The 12,750-nt window shown below is 40.0% G+C and overlaps 1 protein-coding gene across 1 annotated transcript in view; it reads right to left on the reverse strand.

Moving 5' to 3' along the window:
- The window catches only part of ephb3a (eph receptor B3a), a 49,601-nt gene that overhangs the window by 20,687 nt on the left and 16,164 nt on the right, over positions 1 to 12,750 (reverse strand). The window contains exons 5-9 of the mRNA XM_067454268.1: positions 7,715 to 7,870; positions 6,534 to 6,869; positions 4,926 to 5,050; positions 4,385 to 4,541; positions 2,656 to 2,764 (exon numbers count right to left, since the gene is read on the reverse strand). Of these exons, the coding sequence (XP_067310369.1) occupies positions 2,656 to 2,764; positions 4,385 to 4,541; positions 4,926 to 5,050; positions 6,534 to 6,869; positions 7,715 to 7,870 (883 nt within the window). The remainder of the gene's footprint in view (positions 1 to 2,655; positions 2,765 to 4,384; positions 4,542 to 4,925; positions 5,051 to 6,533; positions 6,870 to 7,714; positions 7,871 to 12,750) is intronic.

Raw genomic sequence — 12,750 nt, forward strand, 5'->3', positions numbered from 1 at the left:
TGAATGAGAGAGAAGAAAGAGCTTGAAGCGGAGAGGAGGAGACGCTTTGGCACAACAAGGCGGTCACAGTCAAGAAGAATGTGTCAAATAGACACAGTGGCAGTCTGCCGTCTCTGGAGTGATTGGCAACGTCCCAGTCTTCGCTCGGATCTGGGCGAAGTGGCCTCAAATGAGCATCTTGTGAGAGCCTCATAAATATCCGACGTCAGACGCACTTTGAAGTCTGTTTTGCAGTGCCTATTGAGTTTGTTTGACACCAAGTACTGAGGCATTGACATGATAAACAATAAAAATAGCCCTTTGCTAAGTCAACATGAAATTTAAAAGGACCCTGTTTACTTTCTTACTGTCTTACCACAAGTTCCTGTTCTAAAGGGGCGGTCGCATTAGCAAAACTGCGGGAAGATTTCACAAGCGGAAAAGGTCTGTTGTCTCTTGTCAATAGCGTAGCGATGTATGAAGCACAGTTTAGAAGTCGCTTTCAAAACAAGCAGCTTTCTGTTGGTCAACGCAACGAAGCAACTTATAGGTTTCATTTGGAAATCTTTCGCACTCATGTGAAATTCCCAAATGTGTGGATTCCTACTGGAATGGACTCTTGGCACATTTCAGGGCTTCTCAGAAGCGTAAGTTGTCATATTCGAATAAACATCATCTATAGTGGTCAATGGGAGATGACAGCAAATATAATTTGCCTTTCGCATTTGCTCCAATAGATTCCATTTACACAATGTAAAAAAAGCTGTATTTTATTTACAATATGTGTGAGTAGTACTAGTAGTTAGATGCTATTTATACTTATAAATAGTGGCAGATACTATTTGCACCTCAGTGTTGTTGTACATTAAACGGTGTGCAATAATAACATATAAGAGCTTTTCATACACCGGGCGCAATGCAATACCCTGTGCGACGCAAGTGTTTTTTGGTATTTTCAGCCTGATGCAGTAAGAATTTTTACATTAAAGTACCACGTAGTTTAAATAGCAAAAGCACTTGCGTCCATCTGTTCGCATGCTGGTCTGAAAACGAGGTGTGTTCAGGCACGTTGTTGACACGTTGCTAATTTGCGGCAACTGAAAACGACTGCGCCATTAACCAGCTAAAGTCAATCTAAAGTCAATAGTGCTGTTTTTTTATGTTATTTAAAGGGTGTGTTAGTAATATGCGCCTATAGGTGGGTGAACAACGCACATACACTCTGCTTATTACACACACAGGGATGCGCAGCAGCACACAAACCTTTTTTCAAATATTAGTAATAAAAATATCCCTCTCTAGAGAAGTGCTCAGTCTTTTCACCTGAAAATTCTGCCATGAAAATAGCGAATCCACCATGGTGCAACTGGCTTATAAAGGGAAAGAGAGGTGAGACTCTGATTGGTTTATTGCACTTTATTCCCAAAAACACACAACCATTATTTATTAAGAGACGAAGTATGACCCGTTTGGACCATGTGCTTGGCACGCCAACCATTTTTTTCCATTGTTAAATTAGCAAAAGTGGATTTGAACCACTTTTGCTAAGTGCACCAGCAGCATGAGCTTCAGACCATGTGCTTAGATCGTTAAAATAGGGCCCATAGTGCAAATTATTATATTTATTAAAATTATTAAATGGGTGCTGCCTTATTGGGACAATAAAGCCCTCCCTACCCCAACAGATAAACACTTTATTATTAAAAACACGCATTTCCACTTTTCAAATATGTTCTTAATTTTTATTACAAATAAATGCATTTCCAAACTGATATGTGATGGGGAGTAGAGCCAGTTCGACAAAAGGCGGATTCCAACTCGGGTTGATATACATCAAAACTTTTTGCCAAGCCAGGCTGTTTGCACTAAGTCTAACACTCCGAAAAAAAAGAAAAAAAAAATCACAATTGTGCTTCTCTGACTTTACAAAAGAGGAAAAGTAATGAGAGATTGATTATGTTGGTCAGATGAGAGATAGACTTTTGAAATTTTATGAAATTTCCCTTCAATCCCTCAGCGGTTGTAATAGAAACGCAGGAAGGTTAACTAGTTTTAAAGCTACACTGTGTAACTTTTTTAGTTTATTCTTAGCTAAAAACACTTAGTTCTTTCAAAAACATATATGCTCATTAATGTATATTTAATTCTTTCAAGTAATAAAGTATTCTCATAAGTTTATAATATGCCATTGAAAATACATACGGGTGAGGGGTTCGAATGCTGGTCGCCATGTTGGCCCTCCATCTTGACAGTACATTAGCCAAAGAGGGACATACCCATAAATTCAAGCTTCGCCTTTTGCATTTTAACACTCAATGGCACCGTGTCGAATGTGAAGAGGGGGATTGTCATGTTAATCTTGGACTAGTGTAGCTTTAATTGATAACACAAAGTATAGTGTTGTAAATGTACTTTTTTTTTTAAATGATAATTTAAAAATCTATGTGGAAGCAAAACATCACAGTTTGGAAAAGGGTCTGTGGCTGGATTTTGCATACAAAAAAAAAAATCCAAACAACAGTAAATGTGGCTGCACTTTAATGTGCATAATTCATCAGTGCATGCAATACCATATATAGAAATTCACACAGGTTTGGAACAACATGAAGATGAGTTAATGATGACAGACCTATCCCCAAGTCATGTACAGTATGGGTGTTCATTGATACAACTTACCTAAGGCAAACGACAGCAATGACCACCATGGCAAGAATGACCACAAATCCAGCCGAGGCAGAGCCCACAATGAGCGGCAACAGGTCCTGTACTGACCGCTCTGGGTCATCTGTCAGATGAATTCAAAGTCACTTAGAAGACCAAATAATGGTAAAATAGGCTTCATATGAGATCCATCAGGAACAATAAAAACAGACATTAATGCTGACGTACGGTAAGAGTACTGAACTATAAAATGAATATGGATGACAAAGCTCAGATCATTTAGTCTTGGAGGAATTCAGTGGGAAATGTTTCATACTGAAATATTTGACTTTGACGTATGCAACATTGCTGGGGTCTTTTTCTCAGGAGAAATATATGAGAAGCAGGAGATTTAAGCTCAGTGCTGTCTAGGAGAAACTATTCGGATATGACAGAGATCTCATTTGTGATAATCTTCTCCTCTGGGTAGGTTGACAGGGTTTGTCCTATAAAAATGCACTTGGCCACTGAGGCCCTGTTTACACCTGCACTGTAAAAAATGAAAACGGAAAATGTACTGGAAATTTTCTGCCAGTACATTATCCAGTAATTTCATGGAAATGTCCGTTAACCCTTAAAATACAAACTAATGCAATGTGAATTTCAAAATACAGGTAAAACACCTGTAAAAGTACGGAAAATTCCTTCATATTTATACAGTACATTGTGTCCTATTTTTACAGACTTTTTTACAGTGTGGTATTAAGATGCATTTTGGTTGATCGGATCACAAGTAGACCAGGGAGACACATGCACGTTAATTCCTGGTCTTTTTTGTCCACTTTTAACCACTTCTGTCCTGATTTCTTCATGGGGAGGGTCTATGGGTGGGTAAATGTATACTACAAGATTTTTAAGATATTTTGATCTAATGGGTAAAATAAGATCACGCAATTTACATAATGAATGCATCTGGAGGCAACCGAAAAAAAAGACAGAGTATTAGTGTTCGTTTCTGCTCTGACATCCACAAGATCACGCTGAACGCTGTAAGTGTGTTAGAAATCAGGAATGGTGAGAGAACATTGTGCTTGGTGTGCTTTTTGTCTTCACCCAAACCAACAAAGTTTAAATCCCATCTAGCTAGTGCGCTTCCCATAATGTTTACGCATTAGGTCAGTAGGTGGAGAGTAGGTGCTTTTGTGGCTGTTCGAACGCATTTTACCACATGAGCGTTTACGCTATTAAAGCAATCCGGTCAAATGCGTTTTTGACTACCTCTGGAAGGGCTTGAAAGTCAAAGCATTTTTGACCCTGTTTACACCTGTATTAAGCATTTTCCACTTGTGATCCGATTGACCAAAATGCATCTTTATAGGAAAAACAATTCGGATTTTCGGATTTATGATAAGCCATTTCTATGGGTAGGTTTAAATGGCTTGTCCTATAAAAATGCACTTGGCTACTCAGGGTGCTTTCACACTTGGTTCGATTGACTGGACCGAACCTGAGTTCAATTGCTCGCCCCTCCCCCTGCTGGACTGTGTTCATATTATATTTATACCGGGGTTCGTTTGCAAACTTAAGCGTATTTGGGTGTGGTTCGTGGGAGCGCCCGAGTTTGGAAGACCGCGTTCACATCATCCAAACGAACCGAACTCTGACGTCAATCGAACCCGGGTGCGCACCCAAAGTGCTAGTGTGAAAGCACCCTCACCATCATTGCAATTGATATGCAAATGAAATAAAACGTCTCTGTCCTTACCATACAGACTTGTATTGAAGTCCACCGGGCTGCTATAACGTCCGTACCCAGCAACCGTCCGAGCACGTACCTGCACGACGTACACCGTGCCAGCCTTTAAACCCTCCACTTTGGCCGAGGTGTGCTGGGCGGTGACCGTGTGCGAGAACGACTCTCCCTGAGAAAAAGAAAAACACACACACTGAACGTCTATAACTAGACTAGTCATTCAATGCTTAAAGTGAATGTTTAGCTAACGGTTTTCACTGCAATTAGCGGATCAAAAGTGTTTGAAAAGACATTCCAGGGCTAAAACTGTGATCCAAACACGCGGCAGCAAGTAAATCCTATAGACGAATTAAGCTCCACTCTTTTTAGCATTAGCCATTGGGTTTTGACCAGTGGCCATCTGTTGTTCCATTGTACTCCACTTTAAGTCGAGCCAGGGTTACTTTGAGCTCACGCCAGTTAAACCCATGCTGGGTGCCTGGTGTAATGTCATCTGGCTCAGGTTCAAGAGTTCTTCAGTCAGGGGTGATTTAGATGCACAGCAGTTCCTCACCCTCTCCTGGTACTTGATCTCATAATCCAGGATCACGCCATTGGGCCGCTCTGGGGGCAGCCAGGAGAGGCTGAGAGTGCCAGCTGTGGCCCGCATTAAGTGGACAGTGGGGACCGCGGATGGAGCTGGAAGTGTTAAGAGATGGAGAGAGAAAAAAGTTGAATAACTTTATTAGAAAAACATCAGATTGTTTAAGGCAGTGACTTTTAACTGGTGGCTCGTGACCCAAAAATGGGTTGCTAGTCTGTTCTGAGTGCACGGACAGCAGGGAAATAAAATGGGACATGCAAATAGTGAAATTTTACTAAAAACTGAAGAGAAAACACTTTTGCATAGCAGACGCATATCGACCTCTACTGTGTTTTAGCCTGATTGGCTAAATGAACACAATTCTGCAAATTTATAATAAATATTTTTAATATTTTGATTCTTATGCATAATAAACAGAATATATATATTTTTAATTCTCATCACATTTTAGGGGTAAAAATATTTAAAATTACATTAAATATTTATCGAACATTCTTTGATATGACCTTTGATCATATTGCTTGTGGGTCAGTGGTCGACACCTCTTCTGTGATGAAATCTTGAAATTTTGAAACCCAAAAAAAAAAGGTGTTGGTGTGTGTGTGGGTGTGTGTGTGTGTGTGGGGGGGGGGGGGGTTGTATAAAAAGGTCAGGATGATAAAACTATCCTGATATGTTAATGAAGAAAAAAGAAAAAAAGCCTCATTAAAAAAAGAAAGATGATAAGTACTAGTTGTGAAGTAGTTTAACAGTCTTTAATAATTATTTCTTAAATAATTACTTGTTTCCGCCACAAAGTAAAACAATTTAAAAGATAATTGCGACTTTTTATCTAACAAATGTGAAAAATAAAGTTAGAATTGTAAAATATTAATTTTGACTGGCTGACTGTCAATTCCGGGTTTATATCTCAACATTTTGAGAAAAGAAGTCAGAATTGCAAGATTTAAACTTGTAATTCCAATGCTTAGGAGTTTATATCTTGCACTTGTGAATTTATATCACATATTTTTATTTTTATTCTGCGGCGGAAAAAAAGCATAACAGACGTGGTGCGAGCAAAAAAAGATTCATAAAAAAAACATAAACAGGAAATTATATCTCATAGAGAGGACCCCTGCAGACCCTCATGACTGTGTTAATAATTCTCTTAAAAAATCAGAAAAAGGCAATCTTAGTTCAGACGTGCGGCTCCCCAAAAATATGATGATATTCATAGATTAATAATTTATGATATTTCTAAAAATGTAAAAATATTAAATGTATAGGGAAAAAATGTTTGAAATGTTACTTTCATCACATTTTAGTCACTAAATTGAAATGTTTCTTGAAAAATTTGAAACACATCATTTTTCCAAACCAACATGATTACAAAAAGAGCATTTTTTAATTTTGCTTTTATTTCTCCTTTTCTTATTTGTAGATGTTATTTGTCATTGACACTTGTGCCCCACTTTAATAAACTCTATAATCCTCTTGAGGCTGTGCTTTACTGTGATTTCACCTGTTTCTGGGAGTAAAAGCACAGTCTTCTGTGGTTTACTGGTTTATTTGTCAATTGAAAAATTAATCTCTCACCTGCTTGATTGGTGGTGATATTGACAGTGGCATATTGCGGGGAGGCTGGATTCTTGGGGGACACCCCATTCACAGCCTGGATCTCAAAGCTGTAATGGGTGTGTGCCTGTAGATTCCTCACCGCCGCCTGCCTCTCGGCCAGACCCAGTCGCCGTGGCGACACCTCCACGTTATCGTCACACCGCGCACAGGACCCGCCATCGTGCAGGCACTTTTTACACACCACATTATACACCACATCCCTTCGCCCGCCTAAATCCCGTGGCTCGGACCACTCCAGTGACACAGACGTCTCGTTTACACTGGAGATCACGTTTAAAGGAGCCGAGGGAACACCTAGCAAGACAACCGTAAAGTGTTATAATTGTGGAATATGTATAATTAAATACAATGTCCTGGAGGGAAATATTTTCTGCACATATCCTACAGTATGTTTAGTCAGGAATAAAAAAGACCTTCATTTTTGTAGATCGTTACACAGAAATTCAGCACTAATTTAAAAAATCAGGATGCTTAAATTCATGGAGTCATTGATTACATTTTCTAATTATTATTGCATATTTGTTCTAAAAAATGTACAACTGGAATTTACGATACACTCCGTAGTAAACTTGTCAGGGTCAAATCTATAACCAATGAATCTTGCTCAGTGACTCATGATGTAAACTAATTAAATCCAGAAGCTGGATTTTCAAAACACAACTGCCTAAGGAACTGGAAGCTTCAATTATTGAAAAGGAAAGAATTCCCTCTTATTTTGCATACCTCCAGCACAATCCATTTTTTTTTAATTTTTTTTTTATATATACATAAATTATAAACAACATTCAGGCTTTCTGAAAATGTTTCGAAAGACCTCCACTGCAACCTCCTCTCCAGCTGGGGGCTTTTGCAGCACATTGCATCAATGTGTGAATTCATGTGATTTTCCAATTAAACCCATGTGTCAAGACTCAACAGTGCTGAAGCTAACTAGTTATAATCGCACTCTTTATGCGTTAGATGCTGAGAACCGACGGACTTACATTAGCGATCGTGACCTTTTTATCAACGCGCTTTTCCGTGTCATTAGGCGCCACATCAAAGGGGGCGAATGCATAGAGCAGACCTTTTCAACATACAATTAGCACAATGTGAGAACTATCTTAATTTAACAAGCACCACTGATGGTCATCACTTACTAGTGCAGGCTGTGTCAGGGGGGTCGCTGTCAGCCCGGTAGTAGCCGTTTTGACAAGGGCACATGCTGGATGCCCTAGAGCTGGCCCGGCTGTTGGAAGGGCACGGCATACAAGAACCCTCGCCTTGTTTGGATTTGAAGGTCCCTGGGGTGCACGCTAAAGGAAGAAAAAAGGTGTTATGCCATGACATTTAAAAAATGAACTGCAAAACTACTATGCAAAGTGAAATACAAGTGAAATTTTATTTAGTACAATAAAAAAAAGGTTAACCCAAAATGTGGGTCCCCCCCCCCCAAACCTAAACATGTAGCTCATTAAGGGACCATTCAAGATTCAATTCACAGCATTCGTTGCATAATGCTGGATACTGCACCCTTTTTTCAACAAGTCCTTACTTATCTTCTAAAAGAGATTTTAAAAAATGATTTAATTGTGAAACCACTTAGGAAACAACTAAACACAATATATGAAAGCTATGTCAAGTTATATCCAGTTCACCTCATTGCTAAAACCCTAAAAAAGTAAAAAGAACAACTTTACAACTCCAATAATACTAGATTGGAAGCTAGTGTTGTTTATATTATAAGCTTTAAGCCTGTTAACACCAAGGACGATAACTATAAAGAAATAGTAAAAAAAACTAAATAAAAAAAACCTTCTCGGTATTAAAGAATAGCATAAGCCCCGTTTCCACCACAGGAACTTTACCCAGGAACTAGGAACTTTGGGTGGTACTTCGTGTTTTTAGACCGCAGGAACCAGTGTCTAAATGAAGTTCCGGGTAAATATTTCCCCCTCCAAACGGCCCTGCTCGCGAGGTAGTACTTTTTCAAAGTTCAGGAACTTTCGAGGGCGGGACTTGGGCGCTGAACATGCTGATTGGTTGAGCTCACGCAGCATTTTAGTTCAACCGGCATTTTTAAAAGTCTTTTGCGAGGTTCGTTCTGCGTTCAGTAAATATCAGTCTTGCTCTCTGTCTGATGGCGCGCGTTCGTCTCAGCTATCTCGCGTTCAATGTCCGTAATAGCTGATAATAATATACATTGTCATTTTAAATCTAGCTTTACAAGCTTTCTGAATATGCTGCATGCTGCTGAATCTGCATATTAGTGCTCTTTTCTGTCGTTGTTAATTACCTCTTTAGTAAACCTATACATAACCAGCAAAAGCGGCACAGCTTGAATCTCTTCCATACTCGTTATTAATTTGTTTTCACCATGTAAACGACCTGACCGATTACTTTTAAGTGTGTGTCCTTACATGACGTGACGGCGCGCGCCGCGCTCATGTTGACAAGAGAAGAAAGCTAATTTTTCTGAGGGGTAAACTTTTTATTTCGTAAGTTATGAAGATAATGTTGGAGTAATGACACAGCGTATATTGCCCCGGGCAGTTTTTACTTTAACTGCGCCTGACAGAAGATTTTTTTTTCTGAGATGATTATTACACTTTACAACAAATAGCTATAAATAATACTGTATTAGTCCTGGTGGCCGTTAAGAGTTGCTATGGCTAAAGTTAACACATTCAGCTGCTGGAGAAAACAGCGGCGACATTTTTGATGCGGCAGACAAACTGCATGTGACAAAATGATTGCGATTGAAAGTCATCACATGTAAACACCAGATCGGTTTAGATAACGTCTCATGTAAACAGTCCACTAAATCTTTCAATCGGTACACTTAAAAATGATTACTGTCCTTCACTGATTTGGAGGAGCAGTCGCGCGCAGTCCTACATCACCGGACTAATTTGCCTAATCTTCTCGGAACTTTATCGCGGTCGAAACGCAGACAGCTGCAGGTCTGGGGGGGGGGGAAAGTTCCTGTAAAAAAAGTTCCTGGTACAAATTGTTCCGGGTAATTTTGGTGGAAACGGGGCTATAGTTAACACGATAACGGCACAGAGAAACAATACCATTGAAATCAAAGAGAAAAGAGTGCACGATTTTATCCAGCTGATGAACGCTTAAAACATTGACAGCCAATTGAAATCCATCCTGCTGTAATGAGCTTGAACATATAAAGCTGCAGATATTTATAGTTTTCTGTATAGTTATCGTTCTTGGTGTGAATAGGCCTTTATCTGTTTAAATCATCTAAAAATTGGCCCCATTCACTTCCATTGTAAGTGCCACACCATAAGTGTATTGTCAAGACAAAGGAAAGCCTAAAACCCTAACCAGCCATTAAAATGACAATAACAACATTACAGCTCAAATGATAAACTAGTTTTAATAGAATCATTCATGTGTTTTCATATCATACGCATCACATTTCTGTTCTTGAATCCTCCAGAAAATTGCTAGGCTGACAAGCCAGAACCACATCAAGATGTTTAGTCTCTGCACGCAATAGGATAGCGCTACAACCAACCAGAACAACGTGAAGCAGAGCTTGTTGATAGATTAAACATTCGCCGTATCTGGACGGCAAAACTCCAAACACATCTTCCCTTTTTAAGAATGACTTCAGTGCTGTTCTCAGAGAAAAGCTTAACTTCAAGTCTTTCAGAGTCGCGGTCAAAGCTGATTCGACAGACCGCCATTCGCCAGTTTCTGTGTTTACTAGAAGCACGCAAACGCAACTCGGCCGTCGTCATTATGGCCCCGCACACCGACTCTATACACGATGTCATTGGCCCGGCAAGAGTTAGGGGATTACAGCTCAGAAGTGTACTGAGAGTTGCTAGACGACACTCGCGGGAAGATTAGATTTGCTGCCGCTAGGGTGCGTCTAGATTTCTAGGCTAGAAAATTGCCTCACTGTAACTGAAAACGATAACGCTTAAAACCTTAAAAAACACACACAAAAAAGAAGAACAACTGTACAAGCTCAAAAAAAGCTCCCCTGTTTACTTCCATTGTAAAATGGTGACGCAAAGACTTCGATTTTTGCCTTTTTTATTTTTATTTTTTATTGTAGAAATCAACATGACAAATGTTGTCAAATGAGCTTAAACCTTGACTATTCATTTAAAGGAAGTGTATGTAAGATTGTGGCCAAAACTGGTACTGCAATCCCTATCCCGAGGGCGCCTGCATGATTAGGGCATGTAGTAAAATATGCAGCCGAGAATGATTCACACAGCGTTTGACTCGTGCGGCTGAGCCTCTCCCGGCAGAGAGTTCAAGCATCTGTGGACTCGTTCCTTCAGCTCTGGCCATCTTGCTTTCAGTCCGCGATTAGCTTTTTTTGTTTTCTTCATTACAGTTAAAGTAACCTCTGCTTTTCGCTAGTCCCTCACAAGTTTCTCACTTCAAACTTTCTTTCTTCTGCTCCGTTATGCACAGCGCGTGCGGCTCCCGCTCTTCTTCGGCCCTATATGCGACTTATAGTCCAGAGCGACTTATGTTATTTTGCTCTTCATGACGCATTTTTTGACTGATGCGACTTATACTCCGGAGCGACTTATAGCCTGAAAAATGCGGTAAGCATTGCATTGCAATACTTGCATTTTGCCCCGTCACTTTCAATTTTAAAGTGCTCCCATGGTTGTACTTTTCTTTGCCTGCTTCATGTTAGAAAGCTGGTCATGACTTCTTCTTGTGGATATTACAAATGTCTGGGAGCACTCTGGCAGTCTCTAGTGGTGACATCCAAAGCATGTCATTGTCGCCACTTAAACGAGCAAAATGTTTCACTCGGTTACGCAATTTTTAACGGTTAATCAGTTAATCGGTTAACCATGGACACCCCTAGTAGATAGAGGGTGGCGCTTCAGGCCAAAACACGTCAACATCAACATCAGTTGAGGGCTGCAACAACAACTTTTAAAGGGTTAGTTCACCCAAAAATGAAAATTTGATGTTTATCTGCTCCTGATAGAATTGTTACCTATTCACACCATTATATGACTGGCACATAGCAACGGTTGGAGTTAAAAATCTTCATTTGTATTCTACTGAAGAAACAAAGACACCTACATGCTGGATGCACTAGGGGTAAGCAGATAAACATCAAATTTTAATTTTGGGGTGAACTTACCCTTTAAATGACGATACTCCTGGCCGGACTATTGTTGTCAGTGATATAAGTATTTGAAATTAACATGATTTCTTAATGTCTAGTGACATATCAGGGCCATTTTATGATTAATTGAAATACACTTCTTTCATAACATTCCTTTAAGATTACCACTTTTTATAGGGTACAACATAACCACATGTATCCAAAGTAAACTCTGGATCATGAACCAGCTGCAGATCACTGGAATATTTTTGTTTTTCCATTGCAAAAATGACACTTCAAAATTTGGCACATTTTTAATAATAACAAATCACCCAAGCTAAGATAAAGTTAGTTTGCTAACCGCACTGCCGAGGACAGATTGTGCTGTAATGACGCACTAAAGTCAGTCCGTTTCTTTTGAAAGAAAATGGCTGATGTTACAGTCTAGCTGAGGAATCTGCAGCTTTCACAAAGCTCAGTTTTTTCCTGTAAACAAGCCACCACGCCCGTATCTCCACACAAAAGGCTGCAGTTAATGGGGACCATGCTGAGAAATGTGTCCTGCTTGTATCACCGGCAGTGAATTATAGCACATACAGAAAAAAAAACGTCTTCAGTATTCCTTCCATGACACATTTTGCTTCACGGCTAGTGAAATAAGACAGTGGAAAATCCGAGCGAGTGGCCCCTGCTCTCAACCTTAACATGCGTGGCGTTCCGCATTCAGGCCGAGCGCGAGAATGAGATTGGAAGAGCTTTGAGAAAGAGAGAGAGAAGAAAAAAAGTGAGAACATGCCCAACCTGACAGATAAATGTTAACTGGGCTTGGCTGTTTCCCTTCTGTGTGTGTGCAGATTAATGCTGGAAGGTGATAAAGGAAATTAGACGCACTCTCCATTGGCCACGGCGCATCTCACGGCTGTATAGCACGGCCCGGGAGAGTCGTTTATCAGTCCTTTAAAGCAAGCTCTTAACCTTGAACAACCAGATGGAAACAAATGAGCCGCCACATACTGGCAATCTCAAAGGAAGTTCCCCTCTGTCCACCAGTTCCTTCCCAGAGAACAGTCCAGGAGGCCCGTCCAA

The sequence above is a fragment of the Pseudorasbora parva genome, chromosome 9, assembly GCF_024679245.1.
Source record: "Pseudorasbora parva isolate DD20220531a chromosome 9, ASM2467924v1, whole genome shotgun sequence".
Lineage (NCBI taxonomy): Eukaryota > Metazoa > Chordata > Actinopteri > Cypriniformes > Gobionidae > Pseudorasbora > Pseudorasbora parva.